The sequence below is a fragment of the Xiphias gladius genome, chromosome 8, assembly GCF_016859285.1.
Source record: "Xiphias gladius isolate SHS-SW01 ecotype Sanya breed wild chromosome 8, ASM1685928v1, whole genome shotgun sequence".
NCBI lineage: Eukaryota > Metazoa > Chordata > Actinopteri > Istiophoriformes > Xiphiidae > Xiphias > Xiphias gladius.
Window position 1 is genome coordinate 14,233,995 of NC_053407.1, and position 16,554 is coordinate 14,250,548.

General features: G+C 40.0%; 4 protein-coding genes across 7 annotated transcripts; 3 read left to right on the top strand and 1 right to left on the bottom strand.

The window, feature by feature from the left end:
- Positions 1-664: 664 nt before the first annotated feature.
- On the bottom strand, positions 665-3,603 carry LOC120793696 (dynein light chain roadblock-type 2). The gene is made up of 4 exons (XM_040133987.1): positions 3,492-3,603; positions 3,174-3,249; positions 2,907-3,074; positions 665-2,739 (listed from the first exon to the last, which is right to left on the bottom strand). The coding sequence occupies exons 1-4, from the start codon at positions 3,492-3,494 to the stop codon at positions 2,696-2,698; spliced, it is 291 nt and encodes a 96-aa protein (XP_039989921.1). The 5' UTR covers positions 3,495-3,603; the 3' UTR covers positions 665-2,695.
- Positions 3,600-7,671, top strand: psmd7 (proteasome 26S subunit, non-ATPase 7). The gene is made up of 8 exons (XM_040133985.1): positions 3,600-3,707; positions 4,115-4,206; positions 4,656-4,748; positions 4,853-4,950; positions 5,079-5,159; positions 5,476-5,567; positions 5,770-5,968; positions 7,028-7,671. The coding sequence occupies exons 1-8, from the start codon at positions 3,634-3,636 to the stop codon at positions 7,289-7,291; spliced, it is 993 nt and encodes a 330-aa protein (XP_039989919.1). The 5' UTR covers positions 3,600-3,633; the 3' UTR covers positions 7,292-7,671.
- Positions 7,672-8,342: 671 nt separating this feature from the next.
- Positions 8,343-14,679, top strand: hprt1l (hypoxanthine phosphoribosyltransferase 1, like). Of its 4 annotated transcripts, XR_005708043.1 has the most exons (10): positions 8,343-8,590; positions 8,970-9,076; positions 9,436-9,619; positions 9,891-9,956; positions 10,053-10,070; positions 10,506-10,588; positions 11,411-11,414; positions 12,269-12,315; positions 12,870-12,946; positions 14,105-14,679. XR_005708043.1 is itself a non-coding variant. In XM_040134199.1 (9 exons), the coding sequence occupies exons 1-9, from the start codon at positions 8,573-8,575 to the stop codon at positions 14,150-14,152; spliced, it is 648 nt and encodes a 215-aa protein (XP_039990133.1). In that variant the 5' UTR covers positions 8,344-8,572; the 3' UTR covers positions 14,153-14,679. The 4 variants fall into 4 exon arrangements, 2 of the variants coding, with proteins under 2 accessions (XP_039990133.1, XP_039990134.1); XR_005708044.1 differs by lacking the exon at positions 10,053-10,070; XM_040134199.1 differs by lacking the exon at positions 11,411-11,414 and having other exon boundaries at positions 8,344-8,590.
- Positions 14,680-15,141: 462 nt separating this feature from the next.
- On the top strand, positions 15,142-16,551 carry nudt7 (nudix (nucleoside diphosphate linked moiety X)-type motif 7). Its single transcript, XM_040132495.1, has 3 exons — positions 15,142-15,684; positions 15,763-15,921; positions 16,013-16,551. The coding sequence occupies exons 1-3, from the start codon at positions 15,529-15,531 to the stop codon at positions 16,364-16,366; spliced, it is 669 nt and encodes a 222-aa protein (XP_039988429.1). The 5' UTR covers positions 15,142-15,528; the 3' UTR covers positions 16,367-16,551.
- Positions 16,552-16,554: the final 3 nt, after the last annotated feature.

Consider the following 16,554-nt stretch of genomic DNA (forward strand, 5'->3'; position numbering starts at 1 on the left):
TTGATTTATCTGAAATAGAGTTTTTACTTCTGAGTAATATTAAAAGTTGCACACTGTGTGCAGCCAAATTTGCTTTTCAGTAACCACTAACTGCTTTATCTAAACCTGAACCCTTTCTGAGCTTGAGCTGATGTATGTTGTGATTATGGATGGAGCACCTGACACGATAAAGTATATACTAGCTACACATTGTTTCCAAAGTTATTATAATAGCTGAATTTAATAACTGAAGATTTCTAAAGGATATGTGCCCTGTGATCACACTGATGGAACGCAAAACCTTTACTGTGGACCTGGTGGTTTTATTTAAAAGGGCTGCATTACAGGAGAGTTAACCACGTTTTAATAACAGACCTGGACATACACTCGAGGAAACAAACCCTTTGTCCCTGTTAATTTTCACATGTCACTGCAATATTCAAAAAAGAGTAGTCTGTAGTCTATAGTCTTTGATGAGCAGGAACAATTCTATAGTATATAATGCAAACATGTATGTTTATTTTTTGATAATTTGCTCTCTTCAAATAGTTAATGAAGGGGACAGTTAACTTGCCATATGATATAATGAACCTCTGCATGAGTAGAGATTAACCAGATGTAAAATGCTTCCTCCAACAGCACGGTTGGTATATTTCAAAGGTTGATCTAAGGTCGGTTTCACTCTAATTTTACTACTACTTTCTATTACTATTCTATATACTATTCTATTACTACTTTCTGAATCAGTTCCATGTTTACTGAATTAACAGGTATTCTGAGGAAAGTTTCTAAAAAAAAACTGGCACTTTTATTTTCTTTGGTTTGTAACACATGGTTAAAAAAGACGGCTACATTAAGTCCAATGTGTAGGTAAGGATGGCCTAGCCTATATGTCATTTTATTGCATGGATTACTGATATAACGGAGAAATAGTACCATATACGGATGGGTGACAAGTTATGCTTTAAAAAAAAAAGATTTTTAAGGGCTGAACCCTTAAAAATGGAGGGATGGACACCATTCTTCCAAACGATATTCGCTCATTTGATGTTTTCATGAGGGCGGCTAAGACTGCTGCCTGAGATGTCGCTCCAAAATCTCCAGTGGGTGTTTAATTAGTTTGAGATTAAGTGGCTGCGAAGGCCATAGCATATGATTCACTCTCATGCTCATCAAACCGTTCAGTGACCTCTGGTGTCCTGTAGATGGGGGTAAAGTCATCTTGGAAGAGACAATCCCACCAGGATAAAAATGTTTCAACGTAGGATAAAAACAGAGGTTGAAACGAAATTACTCAGGTTCTGTACTTAAGAACAATTTTAAGGTACTTTTATGTTCCCTGAGTTTTTACATTTTACGGGACTTTTTTACTTCTACTCCACGACATTTATTTGACAGCTATGGTTACTAGTTACTTTGCAAATGAAAGGCTCTGCACACCCACCCAGGTGTTTTCAGTTACCCTGGCTGATGAGACCTCTAGTCACGTGTCAGTTGGGTGAAGCTATGCTGGTGATTTCACCAAAGTCTATGCACTACGAGTGATACAGGGCAAGTTGCCCAGCCCTGGCCAGTACAACAAAATCAACAGAAGGGTGAGGGAGATGTCGGTCAAGCAAAAAACTTATGAAGCAGCATAAGTGAAAACACCTGTGTGGGTGGACCGTGGGTGTGCATGGCCCTTAAGATTTTACATACAAATCACATGATACCTTTATAAAATCCAATGCGTTGCTATTGATTAAATTACCAAACAGTAGAACCTAGTTAGCATAAGCTCCATCTCGAGCAGCTATAGCATTAAAATGCTGCTTATACTTAAATGCATGAGCAGTAACAAATCAATGATATATGATTATATAACACTGATAGGGCCCATTCTGAATAATGAGTACTTTTACTTTAGATACTTTAAGGTCATTCAAGAACTTTTACTAAACTAATATTTTGAATGCTGGGCTTTTACATGTAACAAAGTTTTATTTTACAGTGTGATATAACTGCTTTCACTTAAGTAAAGCTTCTGCCATTGGATAAAAGTGATCACCTACAATAACCTTGTATTGATTTCCAGGGACCCTTCTCTAAAATAAGTCAAGTGGACTCAAACCATGGCAAGAGAATGTATCCTATAGCACAGAGCCATCCGGCCCCTCACTGGGTTAAGCATACAGGCTTGTGCTGACTCCGTTCAGCTGAATGCAGATTCCACTTAAGTCACTGCTAATGTTTCGGTCACAAAGGCTGCTCAGTGTTAGTCAGCTGAGATGTCTTTGTGACTGAAGCTCCTGCCATCTGTGGCACAATAAAGACCCTTCTTATAAAGTCTTGGTTTTTTTTTTGCCATCTTGATCTAAAATCAAGCCCTAATCAAGGCTAAATCAGCATCTTTAAATATCTTTTATACATTTTTTATTTGTTATAGTTAATTGCTTAGTTATAGGTCACAGTAAACCTGTGTGGAAGCATCGTGTTTCTTCTGGATATGTCACCCATCTGTACATCAACAGAGAGAACAGGCTTGATCTATTAACTACAGTACAGTAATCAGCAGCTTAAGTTTACAGAATTATTCAACATAATTCAGTTTCAAATAGAAAAAGAGGGTTCATGGAATACAAGGAGCAACATAACACAGAAGAACAAGATCTTTTGCCTGGATAAAGCACCACCATGTGACAAACCAAGGGCTGACTCTCATGGAAATGTCCGGCAGCTATTCACATGGGTTCTGGATGACTATCAGCAGAAAGTCTTTCTCTGTGGAGACATAAAACAAGAGAAGATGGGGGATAAAAATGCAGTGAAAACAGTAGAGCCATAGTGTCCCTCTTCTAAGTTACAGCTAAGGGCTGAGATAATGTTAAATATCTGTTTCAGTGATCATCATTAAGCCAACAATACCAATGTAACTACTCCGTACTCACCTGGTGCAACCATGATCTCATGCTTCTTGGAGCGGATGCGGAGGAAGGTGAGGTCATTCTGAGGATCAAGATCCCTCACTGTGCTCCTGGCCTTCATCGTGAGTTGGCGAAGAAGTCCTGCATACTGAACTGTTGTGGAGTTATCTAAAGTTGTTCTGATGGGAATACCTGAAAAGATAAAGCAGCAGCCTTTACAGTCTGACTGTACTGTAGACACGTTTTATGAGAGGAAACGGCTAGGATGGATATTTATGCTCTTGGGCTTACCTTCTGCATTGACAACTATTGATCCAATCACACCTTTATGGGCCTCGATTCTCTTCAGTGTTTCTTCAACTTCAGCCTGCGGGACAAAGGAGATCAAAACATTGAATAAAAAAATCCGCTTTGAGGATAGTCGATTTAATTTCAGTTAAGTTAGCGAGGCTAGTGCCAGTAAAATAAGTTATACGTTAAAGCTAACATAATTTATGCTGCTGCGACTGTTCTCGGTTATCCAACGTTAATATAAACATCAAGAAGTTTGTCATTTAGTGACAGAATATGCATTTACGAAATTCATGAACTTATGTGCTCAGTTCCTACCATTTTGCGACAACCTCTCTGCCTCCTCTGCGCGTCTCTGTGTTGCCAAGAGAAACGGAAGACACGTCAGACGCAAGGGGACGTGTAGCGTAGCCGTCATTGTGTGGAGGTAGGTTGTGTGCTGTTTGTCTTCACTACAAAAATGCCGGAGTTAGCGGTAGAAAATGTGGTCGTTCATCCCCTGGTGCTGCTCAGCGTGGTTGATCACTTTAACAGGTCAGTAACTTCAACATTCGCGATCGGCCTTTACCAGTGTTGGCAGTTAAAATGTCCAGAAGCGTAACTCCGCTGCTAAGCTAAGCTAATGTTAGCCCTGCTGAGTCAGAGCCCCATTGAGAGTGAATGCAGGCACCAACAGGCTAGTTAGCTCACTGAAGTCCCGTGTAGCTCGTTACCTACCCAGTTTTAGCAAACAGTATGTATTAATCTGTTAAATGAGTCAATAATATATAATAATATACTCTGACATGATCTTGTCATTCATTTAATTAGGGATAGAAAACACGAAGACTCTGGCATTAGCTTAGCTTACAGCAGCCTAGCTAACTACTCAGTCAAAGTTTACGATTTATGGTAAACTAATAATTTAATCTGTTCTGTTAATTTGACTGTTCAATCTACAGGATAGGAAAAGTTGGTAATCAGAAACGAGTGGTCGGTGTCCTTCTGGGATCATGGCAAAAAAAAGTTCTTGACGTCTCAAATAGTTTTGCAGGTGAGTGTCATAATACTATAACTTGAGAGAAACAGATTCAATCAAGAACAGTTAAAAAAAAAAAAGAAGAAGAGTTAGCCGAGTTAAATTGAGTCTTAGTCCTTGGTATGGTACAAGCTACTAAATAGAGGTAACCCATCAGGGTTAGATTTTTTTTTTTATTAAAAAAAATGTATTTATTTATTTTAGACTTTCAAGCTCACTTCATAGCCACAGAAAACATTATATTGCCGTTTTCACAGGCTGAGTATTTGGCTGATCATGTGTAAAGTCAGCGGAGGTTCCCTTCAAGGTCTTTACACATCCATTAGTCAGTATTTTACGATGGACTCAGAACTGCTGCAGCACAATATGAAGCAAAATTACTCTTAAGGTCAATAAATGTTGTAAATCTGCCACAGACAGCTTTTGTCAGTTCTTTGTCAGTCATTGTCAGTGCTCCTTTCCAGTGCCATTCGATGAAGACGACAGGGATGACTCAGTGTGGTTCCTGGACCATGACTACTTGGAGAACATGTATGGAATGTTTAAGAAAGTTAATGGTAAGTCACTGCCTACATCTACGTAATTCAGTTATGTTTCACATTACTTTGTTGCCCTGATTTCATACTTGTGTATAACTTGTGTATCACTGTCTGTCTTTCAGCCAGAGAAAGAATAGTCGGATGGTACCACACAGGACCCAAATTACATAAGAATGACATTGCTATCAATGAGCTCATTAAGCAGTACTGTACCAATTCGGTATGTAACTGCTTTGCTTTTTCCTTCTGCTTAATGTGCATGTATTTGGGCAACACCTCGTTCTACCCATATTCATTCTGATGTTGAAGACCTCGCTCATATACTGTATTTCTCTTACATCCCACCAGGTGTTAGTCATTATAGATGTGAAGCCGAAAGATCTTGGTCTGCCCACAGAAGCGTACATCTCAGTGGAGGAAATACATGACGTAAGTGAATCATGGATTGCGTTGAAGCAGAAAGAATTAGTTTTTCCTAAGGTGTTTGGAAAACTATTTTCTCATAAAATTTCTTCTGTCTGCCTCCCATTGATTTAGAAATTACAGAATCAAGTGTTATCATCCTGCTGCATCTGAAATAATAACTTTGTACTACAAAAATTTAAGTTGTTAATCCGAACAATGCACTGATTATTTCAAAATAAGAATTGTCTTTTGAGCGGTGGCTGTTATGTAGTTTGAAAACAAGCTTTACTTTAGATAGGAGTTGGAATTTTTGTTTATATGGGTGATTCACTATTTGTAGGATGGAACTCCAACATCCAAGACATTTGAACACGTCACCAGTGAGATTGGAGCTGAGGAAGCAGAGGAAGTGGGAGTGGAGCACCTGCTCAGGTACTGAACAAATTTTCGATTCATGAGCATTAAAGCCACGCTGTCACTCACATTATAAAATTTTAGTCACCGAAGTAAATAATTGTGATTACAGGACAGAGCATAAATGATGCAACTCTGGTACTACTTTGCTAAAATCACACAAACACAAATGACTTTACAACTTCCCATTCTTCTCTCATCTGCTATATCCTACTTACAGAGATATCAAAGATACCACAGTGGGCACTCTGTCTCAGCGCATCACAAACCAGGTTCATGGCTTAAAGGGACTCAACTCAAAGCTGGTAGACATCCGCTCCTACCTGGAAAGAGTGGCAGCAGGAAAACTTCCTATCAACCACCAGATCATCTACCAGCTGCAGGATGTCTTTAATCTGCTGCCAGACGTTAATCTACTGGTGAGTCGTCAGTGTTTGCAGTACATCTAGTGTGTTTTTACAGTGATCATTGTCGGGGAAATGGGTGTGTTTTGAATTGTAGTGAAGCAGATTTCACTTTATTTTAAGTGGTATCTACTTTGCAAACATTTTGTTTATAGTTCAGTTTATTTATAGTAGGGAATTTGGTGACTTCTAGAGCTTTTTATTTATTTATTTATTTATTTATTTATTTATTTTAAGGATTATAGCTGCATAATTGTTTTCCCTGTTGAAATGGGGGGGGGGCTAAAGTTGCTTTAAAATTGGAAATATGAGAGTAATTTAGAACTAATTTTCTTTTCACCCACTATACATTTTTGGATTAGGAATTTCAGGTTTGACATGTCATACAAAGTAAAATAAATGAATATAGAGTGATACAAAAGAACTTAAGCTGAAAATGTGAATTCTCTCTCTTAGCCTGCATCTGTAACTGAGCAGCAGCTTCTCGTTTTATCCACTGGAGGGCAAACTAAGTCTGGTTTAGTGAGACAAATATAGTTAATAAATGTTTGTGCTCAGATGTTGCTATGATGACCTGAACTGTTGTAGTTCATAATGGGGAAAAAAATCAAATAAGGGCAGTTTTATTTGGTTTAGAATGTGATTTGCTTTTTGTCAAATCAAAATTTATAATGAGCCTTCATGTAGAAAGACTGTTTATTGTCATCTAGAGCACTGGATCCACTGATAAAATACTCAATCACCAAAATAAGTTGGTTGCAGTTCTGTGAATCACATAAACCAACATTGTAGACACACATATTAAAGCTTGAAGACTAATACTTGCTCTTTCCATATCTGAGAAATTAAAATGTAGTTCGGTGTTTGGTCCTTGGCACCATCGCCTGCGGTTTCTTTTTGCTCAAAACGTTTTAACCCCACTCCATAAAATTACATCACATAAATCATTCTTCCCTTTCACAATATTTATTTTTGGGAAACCAGATCATTTTGGTTTCATATCATAAACTGTGTGTTGGTGGAGTGTTAGATGACTTTCTGTGTTGATGAGGTTTGTGTGTTCTGTCTTCACAGGAGTTCACAAAAGCCTTCTACCTTAAGACCAATGACCAGATGTTAGTGGTCTACCTGGCGTCACTCATACGTTCTGTGGTGGCTCTGCACAACCTGATCAACAACAAGATTTCCAACCGAGATGCAGAGAAGAAGGAAGGACAGGAAAAGGAGGAAGGCAAGAAAGAGAAGAAAGATGACAAAGAGAAAAAAGATGAGAAGGACAAAGACAAGGAGAAGGAGAAAGCAGATGGGGCCAAGAAAGATGAGAAGAAGAAAAAATGAGTGATCTTCCTTGAATGTCTTCTCTCAGACCATGCCGTCTTCATCTGGATGCTGCTCTACTTTCTGCCCAAAGTCAAAGATCTGTATGTGGGTCTCATGCTAAAAGTAGGGCTCTATATGGGGAATGGTGTCATTTGAGATTTGGCCTCACAGTCACAAGTGACACTCAGAAAGACTGTTATTATCGTACAGAGATGATGATGTTTGCTTCTTTGGTGTTCTGAACTATGAGAACATGTTTATTCTGTTTTCATAGATTCCCAATGCTCCTGGTATTGTACAAAACCTGGTGTTGCTTTTTTGTAAGATGGAGATTTTTTTTTGTTTTCTGTATCACTCATTAAATTGGGATCATATTATTAAACGTTTTGCAGTTTTCACTTTTCCTGTTCTTTCTAAATGTAAAAACAGTTGGTATATTTTTGTACAATAGACTTGCCTGTAGGTATATGTACTGGTATATTTGTTTTGAGGTCACTTTATCATGGAGTAATGGAGACAGGAACGTGGAAGTGGGTGTGTGTGTGTGCGTGCGTGCGTGCGTGCGAGCGAATATTCCCCCTGGGGCAGTATGAACCCGGTGACTATCAAATTATAGCCTGAAATGAAAATGAGGACGAGTTATGTTGCTGGGAAGCTCCTTTGGACAGACCCTGCTAAAAATGGTACGGCTGTAACACATTACACATTTTAAATTGATACTACTCAAACAAAACTGAACAAATGTGCAATGTGTGTGAAATGACGAGAATGTAAGAAACGCAGCAAATGGATTGTGCTACTACGTAGTATAGAATATTGAAAGAAAAGTCGGTTAAAAAATGTGAAGAATACATACATATAAATATTTGGTAATTTAATGCAATAGTGAGAAGGAATCTCGGGACAATGGGGTTACGTACGCCTATAAAAAATCCATGGGTACAGTCCTAAACTCACTACAGATGCAGCCTCACCACGCACAGGGAGCAGTGTGCCGCTTTTAGGGAGGAGAGGCGGAACTGTCATCCTCCGTAGTCACCAAATCAGAGGCCCCCCCCGAGCCCCTCCCTTCCCCGCCCGGCAGCGGAGCGTCGCATGTGCTACTCGGGCTCGCTCGCTATCAACAGCAGTCTGCGAGAGAGGAGCCGCTCGTGCAACCTCCAGTCAACAACAAACCCACCCCTCCTCCCTCTCCCTCTCTCCCTCTCCTCCCTCTCCCTCTCTCTCTTTCCCCGGACCCGAGCATGACTCCTCAGACGTTTCACCGCGACTGAACTGAACACACGGCCGCCTCCTGACATGGCTTCGTATCTGCAGGTGAGGCTGTAGGAACCGCCGCGTTCGCTTGTCCGGGGATTTGTCGGGTATTCTGGCAACTTGTCCACTTGTCGGGGTGTGGTTGCGCTGCGCGCGCTGCAGGCCCGTTTTTTGTGAGACGAGCAGGTGGCACGAGCTCCCCAGGCAGCGTTCCAGTGTTACAGTTGTACCCTGCCACATCAGCGTTTGACGTCCGTTTGCCCCCCCCCCCCCAGCCCTCCTCAGTCATGCGTGTGCGGGAATAAACAGGTGGTTGAGAGGCTCGGTGTTGTCAGGGGCGTGAAGGGAGCACGGCTTCACTTTGATTAAATGCGTCTCTGTCACTGCCAACCGTCTTGCGCAGAGTTGAAGTGATGGCTTCTCCTTGGTCTCATTCCAGATCGCCGATGACGAGAAAGGCCACGAGCTGGACCTTTTCTGTGTCCCCAGACATTATGAGAACGATTTGGACAAGGTGATCATCCCCCACGGACTCATCATGGACAGGTAAACCAGTCAACAGCAGCCTCGCCGTTTCTTTCAAGTCCTCTGACACATGCCCTCCTTCTGTTTGTGCCCCTGATGGACACATTGACATTCGCCACTTATGCTTACAGTAGTAAACTAAACTTTATTTGCTTGTCAAACCACCGTAGCCCAGATCCGGAAGTGCATTTGAATGTGGATTTGGAAGGGAGGGGTTAAATCTCCAGTGCAGTGTAGTAAAATGCATTGTAAGCAATTATGTTTAAGTGCAATGTCATGTCAAGGATCTGCTCTCTGTCAATAAGAACTATACTGCATTCACCATTGCACTGTAATTTCTGATGCATCTGTTTCCTTTGTGTCACTCCTCTCTGGTCCAGGACAGAGCGTCTGGCCCGCGACATAATCCGGGACATGGGGGGACACCACATCGTAGCTCTGTGTGTGCTAAAAGGGGGCTACAAGTTCTTCGCAGACCTCCTTGACTACATCAAAGCACTGAACCAGAACAGTGATAAATCAGTCCCGCTGACAGTGGATTTCATTAGGGTGAAGAGCTACTGTGTAAGCTGCCTTTTCTCATTGCATTTACAGGAACCACTTTTGCTGACGTGAGGTGTGCGATATGGGCTTGGCAAAGTACGAACGAGAATCACTGTTTTTAATCAGAAGTGGGCCACTGCAGTGTTCCCGGTGTGGAGACTCGGGATGCAATGCAGAGATATTTTGAAAAAATTCAGTGTAGATTTGAGGTGAAGATTTTTCTTGTGATTTAAGCAGAACAGACAAGACAAGGTTAATACGCACTGCGACGTCTCCTTTTTGTGTCCCTCAGAATGACAAGTCAACAAACAGTGTCAAAGTCATAGGAGGGGATGAGCTGTCCAATCTCTCAGGCAAGGTTAGTCTCCTGATGTTTGTCAGGAAGAAATACTTCAACTGCACAGTCTTGCACAGGGGTATACTTAATTAACTGTTCTTTCATTTTTCGCCGCAGAATGTTTTGATTGTCGAGGTAAGATGTTTCTTTTTTATTCTGTATTACAGGTGGGCGATACGGGTAAAATCTGTGATTGTAATTCTATATTGCAACATCGATATACTGCATATCATGTTATTATGAAAGACACTGATCCAGAAATCATATAAAGTTCCAATATTGCCAAAAATCAGTCCTGCTTGAGATTTGGAACATTGTCCATAATGGTATAAATAAGTCAAAGGGATACACACGGACCTCTTTATAAATGGTAGGTTGACAAATTCATATAGCCTCAGTATTTGAACGTATTCTGTATTGATTTATATTTTAAATATAATATAAAATATATTTTATATGTTAAAATTGCACGAGTTGTATTTGTTCATCTTGTTAAAATTATATATTAGTTTCTTTTGTTTATGTCTAAATTTTATTGTGACCACTTTCTGTCTGCTGTAATGTTTAAAGGATATTGTGGAGACGGGAAGGACGATGCAGACGCTACTGTCCTTGCTGAGTGAATGTAATCCCAAAATGGTTAAAGTTGTAAGGTAGGCACCATCAAATACAGTTTACAGTCCAGGAATGGATTTACAGACCTCCACTATAACTGTCGGCTATGTCTTCAGATAGAGTGCTCTTAGCTAATGGACACTCTCCTTTAGGACTGTATTAGAGATGTAATGTGACGGAGGAACGGAGCAGCTTAAGAGTTAATCCGCCATACTATTAACTGCACAGTGGTTATAGAGGTCATTTCTCTGATGTACTCCTGATAGCTGGTTGAAACAGGAAATATGTCTAAGCAATGTGGGTTTCCTCTGATGCAGGCATTAAAACATAGCGGTTTGGTTTGTGTTTGGCCTACTGAGAAGGGTAAATTTATCGCTTTGCTATCAGCCATGTAATAATTTAGCGCCAATACGTCTCTTGCCAGGCTTCCATTGTGAATAACGATTCCTAACTGACCTATCTATATATATAAATAAAATTCTGACTTAAAGGTGGTATATGTAAGTTTTAGCTATTGCTACAAAGCCAACGTTAGCATTAACAGCTGTTTACATACCAGTCAAGGAGAAACGTTGCGAGTTCAGCATCAAATTTCATTCCTTTACTCACCAGAAGCTGTCTCCAGTGGTGGAAAGCAACGCCAATGTTAACTCTTACTTTGCTAATATTTCTATTACTTCTTTTCTTCCTGTGAAGTTAGCATGCTAACCAGCTAGCCCCGGCCTGCCCTGTCTCATAATACCACTTTGCGATAATGAGTCACTGTAGCGTCCAGTCTGCCCTCAGTCCAACATGAAGGGATGAAGAAGTAGCGAGTAAAGGAATGAAGTCTGATGCTGAACTCGCAACGTTTCTTCTAGGCTGGTGAGTAAACAGCTGTTAATGCTAATGTTGGCTATGTAGCAATAGCTAAAACTTACATATAGCAGCTTTTAAAGGCCAGTTTACCCACTGCACTCTCTCTCTCACACACTCACTCACTCACACACACACACACACACACACACACACACACACACACACACACACACACACACACACACACACACACACTTTTAGCAGTTCTGGTATCAATAATGCAGATAGTTCCTGTTCCTGCTGAGGTTCTGCAATGTCTACTGCTGACATTTCTGAGGCCACCAATACAACAGAGCTAAACAGAATTGTATGTGTCAGTCAAAGCACGTACGTTTGAAGTACGTTTGAAGAACTCAAAGTGCCTTTGGTTTCACACCTTTCTGTTATCTGTTTTTATTTACAATTTTTGATGTAGAACAAAAATACAGTAAGGTCTGAGATTATTTTGAATAACTGAACATATGTTTATGGGAAATGGTAATTTTAGTGTTTCAAATTTTTTTTGTACATCAATTTTCATTCATTTCCATTTATTCTAGTACCCCCCACCCCCCAGTGAATTAAGGTCCACAGCGGGGGAGCTCTATTCACTGGTCACCACTTAACCCGAACTCTGGTTCTAACATTACATCCATGCCTGTAAAATAAGATCCAAACAGAGGCTGATCTTGAAGTGTGAATGGGCATTTGCTTGGCCCTGGTGTTGCGAGGGTGTACTAAGAAAATCCGTGCCATCTGTCAGGATTAAGACCTGCACTGAAAAGGTTGTGGTGATAAGAGTTTTTTCTCTCTGATATGTTAATTTCTCTTTAAAGGCATTTGTTTCATATATCCTGTATTTTCCTCATTTGTCATTCCAGCCTTCTGGTGAAGAGGACCCCGAGGAGTTCAGGGTACAGACCAGACTGTGAGTACCTCTGTACTCGTGTTACACTAAGACACGTTATCTGTGTAGTGTAGTAATGTGTGGTAGAGCTCATTTTATGCCTATTACTTGTGTGTGTGTGTCTGGTTCTTTGAAGGGCTGGTGGAGTGGTATTTAATAAAGCTGTTTTCTCCATGCAGGATTAACATTCATTTCAGGAAAATCTACTTCAAATGTAGCCAAGCTGGGCACTTACGCACTAACACATGCCTGATAACCCCCTGCTCACACCGTCTGATTATGTAATGCTTTTAGGTTTGAGTTGGATAATCTCTTTAAGATTGTCCCTCAAGGACAGCTGCTACTGTAAGCGTTTTGACTTTCCACTATACAGCACTGACGGCTTAAGTACAACATCACACAGACAGTAAAAAGAGCAACATCTATTAGTTTACTACAGAGCCTGTTCTTGGGCAAATGTTTCTGGATCTTATTTCGGATCAGCCCAAGAGTTTTATTTCCACTGCACTTAAAGCAGAAGTTGTGTGTTTTCTTTACGTGAAGTCACATTGGTGGCATCTGTTTATTTATTTCAGACATTGGCTTTGAGGTACCAGATGCCTTTCTGGTAGGCTACGCTTTGGACTACAATGAATACTTCAGAGATCTCAGTGTAAGTTTGCTGCAGTTTATTACTCGAGATGAAAAATGAAGACATCTTATGAGACAATAGCTGTGTTCCACTTCTATACTTCATACAAACCTGTATACAATATGTACACTATACTGATTCTCATAGTGTACTGGTTTTGCAGTTGGCATTGCAAATATCAGTTTGCGTTACTGTGTTGTACTAACAGGAAATCATGCAATAAATGCACAATTGTCACCACCGCTAAGAGAATCAAGAGAAAACAAAAAGTTTTCCAAAGATTGAATTTTTTTTGTTCCCCGCATAGTTGTACACCCATCTGAAATTATTTTAATGTTTAACAGCTGTGAGCAGCTCACTGATTTGTTTTCAGCATTGCATTATGGTAAAAGATGTACATCAACAGCAAACTCAAAAATCTGTTTATTTTTTCTTTCTTTCTTTTTTTTTTTTTTTTTTTTTACATTTGACAAAAAATTGTTCTGGGACCACTGTAGGCACAAACTTAGGTGCGAGAGCCAAGGCCATATCCAAAATTGTATGAATACTGAGGTCATAAATCCAAATTCCCCAGGCATAATCCCACTTCCAAGAAATGCTTGACTATCCACCAAAAATGACATGCTCGTTTTGTTCTTTTTTTTTTTGCATTTTTTTGACTTTTTAGTAAACTTTCGATATTTTTTTTCTCCCTGTATGATAATCTAAATACTGCTTCGAAGCCTTCTCCACACTCCTAGGAATTCGAAAATTGCCTTTTTGACCTGCCACAGTAGGAAAAGCACGGGTGTAAATAATAAAAATGAATGCTGGCTAAATTCCATTTACGTAGCTGCTTCAGTTTCAGGGTCCTGGTACTGTACATGCTGTCTCACCGTCCCACTTAATGTTATTAGTAACATCTGTGTGTTTTCTACAAGTCAAAATGTCTGCTGTGAAAATTGTGTATTCTACTGGAGAAATGCTAAATTTTTCTTTTATTTATTACATTGAATAAAATGTTTCCTTAGAAAAAGTCTAATGTAAACACACCGAGTCAAAAAAGAAGTCACATTTCCAGAAACTAAACCAAGGACATAACCTCAGGAGGGTTTTTCCATTGTGGAAAAAATCTAGTTCTTGGACAACAGAAATGAATGAAATATGAACTCGCTGTCCTCTGGTTTGCTTTAATTTCAGCACATCTGCATACTGAATGACCAAGCCAAGGAGAAATACAAAGTGTGAGCAGATTAAGTGCTGCAGAAGCGATGACTGAATCAATGAAGACTAGGACCACTGTGAGGACCCTCGTTAGCTTTGCTGTGTTTTGAATCTTATTTATTTTTCTACATACGAATCCACAAAAAAGTGACATGTGGGTTGTAAATATCTTCAAGAACATTTCTTTTGCCCCCAACTGAATAAGTGGGATCAGTTGTGTATATTAAGAATATTTTGGTTGTCAAATTTTAATTTATTTATTCACCTTTGTGTATAGACTCTACCTGTAAATTGCAGTTTTATCTTGGAGATAGAGAAAGAATGTAATTAATTTGCTCTGGCTCATGAAATCACAGGTCTCAGGCTAATGCTTTATGTTCAGTGAGCTGTCAGATGTTAGCACGTGTTTTCGTTTCGACTTATAATGCTGATATATCCTCTCATTATGCCATAAAATTACTGACTTGAAATGTACTGTATGTTTAATTTCATATCTGATGTTTTCATGGAAGACCTGTTTACAGCAATACAAATCCCATTGAAACCTTGAATACTGTTTTTTGGTGTTGCACTTTGTCAGTTTTCCCAGAAGAGGGAGTAACGTGACGTTACACGTTTCCAGTGAATGCAGCTACTGTTTTTAGTCATATTCAAGCAAAATACAAACAAACAAAGAAATAGAATTTTATGATCCTGCCCATTCGTGCTATTTTTCTGTGCATTTACATTAATGATATAGTCCTTATTTTTGAGAAGCAAATGTATAATTGGCATGAAACTCGGTACTGCAGTGCCCTGACAGCTAAACGGCTAATTGTGGATAACGCTCGTCGCCTTATGTGACGACATATTTTCGTTTGGGGTATTCTGTTTTCATCTAACGTTAGCCTCGCCGTTGTAGAAACGAATTCTTTTATTCTAACTGCCATGTGAATAATGCAGGTAATCATAAGAATACATTATGGCACATTTGAGCTCGACCGAAACAGCGTGAGCCAGTTTTTTTTTTTTTTTTTTTTTTACCTCAGTTAACCTACTACTTACGTTAACACTAAGTTTAGCCTCTGTGCTAACGTCAGCTTTTCGTTTGACGTTGTGACGTAAAATACGTAGGACAGCCCCAGCTCTTGTACATTTCACGATTTTAAGATAAACTGAACAGTTTACAGCCGTGCTGTAGCATGTATACTTGTTAGCAGAAATGAACTAGCTATTTAAGACTAAGTCGGACCTGAAAACCCACAGCTTCAAGCCGTACACGGGTATTTTTCATTTGTATGACATAGGTCGGTTTTCCAGTTAGTTTTTTGCTTTGGACTCCCGTTGTATCAAATGCCCGTATGGTTGTTTCGTAGCTGTTCTCCACTTTTCTGTTTCTCCTTTGAAACCGAGTAATTGCCATGCATATTAGAGAGGAGACTGTAGCCATTTTAAAGCAGTTTGACATTGGAAACAAGTTCTCTTATCTGCCGGTGCTGCCCAAAGCCTCGGTGCTGATCCCGCTGTTTGTGAAGAATGGAGAGCTGTACACATTGATGACCCTGCGTTCAAAGGAGGTAACCTGCATGGATTTCCATTGGGTGAAGGGCTACTGCGATATCTCAACCTAAGACTGAATTTTTGTCTCTCTATAGCTGAGGACGAGTGCTGGTGAGGTGTGTTTCCCCGGTGGGAAGAGAGACCCCAGTGACAGAGATGATGTGGACACAGCTCTTAGAGAGGCAGAGGAGGAGATAGGGCTACCACCTGATGGTGTTCAGGTGGTCTGTAGACTGTTCCCTATCATTAATAAGGTAGGACAATAAAAATGACTCTTCCCTGTCAGAGCATCAGATGCTTGGGGTTCATATTTTTCTCACGTTACCCCATCAAATCTTTTAACAGAGTGGTCTGTTGGTAACCCCGGTGGTTGGATTCATAGAGGAGTCATTTTGTCCCTGTCCAAACCCAGCCGAGGTCAGTGCTGTGTTCACAGTCCCTCTGAACTTCTTCACCAGCGAGAAGGACCACGTTGCTGGCCATGGTGCTGTTGTAATGTCGGGGCCATTGCACTCATTTTATTTTCTGGACTCTGATTCAAGGAACCAGTATCACATATGGGGCTTGACTGCACTGTTGGCCATACTGGTTGCTGCCCTAGCTCTCAGGAAAAAACCTGAGTTTGATGTTGGTTTTGACTTGGAGGATCCATTATCCTTCTTCCAACAAGTTCTACATAGAAGAATTAGTAAGCTATGACCATGTCATTTCTCGATGTTAGTAATGCATTTGTGCCAATACATAATACCTAAAGTTACATTTGTTTTTTTAACAGTGGTGTGTTGATTTTCTGCATTAATTGTGGAGACATTTGCAACAAGAAACTGGACTTATGAGATATTTGTTTGAAAAGATTAATATAAAAGATGATTTACTAACTTTACTGT

Excerpts from the sequence above, each read along its gene's own strand:
- psmd7 (XM_040133985.1), top strand. The coding sequence starts at position 3,634 with ATGCCGGAGTTAGCGGTAGAAAATGTGGTCGTTCATCCCCTGGTGCTG. Across the intron at positions 4,207-4,655 it reads CGTCTCAAATAGTTTTGCAG|TGCCATTCGATGAAGACGAC; the intron begins GTGAGTGTCATA and ends GCTCCTTTCCAG. Across the intron at positions 4,951-5,078 it reads AGCAGTACTGTACCAATTCG|GTGTTAGTCATTATAGATGT; the intron begins GTATGTAACTGC and ends ACATCCCACCAG.
- LOC120793696 (XM_040133987.1), bottom strand. Across the intron at positions 3,075-3,173 it reads AATAGTTGTCAATGCAGAAG|GTATTCCCATCAGAACAACT; the intron begins GTAAGCCCAAGA and ends TTATCTTTTCAG. Across the intron at positions 2,740-2,906 it reads TGAGATCATGGTTGCACCAG|AGAAAGACTTTCTGCTGATA; the intron begins GTGAGTACGGAG and ends ATGTCTCCACAG.
- hprt1l (XM_040134199.1), top strand. Across the intron at positions 9,620-9,890 it reads TTAGGGTGAAGAGCTACTGT|AATGACAAGTCAACAAACAG; the intron begins GTAAGCTGCCTT and ends TGTGTCCCTCAG. Across the intron at positions 12,316-12,869 it reads TTCAGGGTACAGACCAGACT|ACATTGGCTTTGAGGTACCA; the intron begins GTGAGTACCTCT and ends TATTTATTTCAG.
- nudt7 (XM_040132495.1), top strand. The coding sequence starts at position 15,529 with ATGCATATTAGAGAGGAGACTGTAGCCATTTTAAAGCAGTTTGACATT. Across the intron at positions 15,685-15,762 it reads TGACCCTGCGTTCAAAGGAG|CTGAGGACGAGTGCTGGTGA; the intron begins GTAACCTGCATG and ends GTCTCTCTATAG. Across the intron at positions 15,922-16,012 it reads TGTTCCCTATCATTAATAAG|AGTGGTCTGTTGGTAACCCC; the intron begins GTAGGACAATAA and ends ATCTTTTAACAG.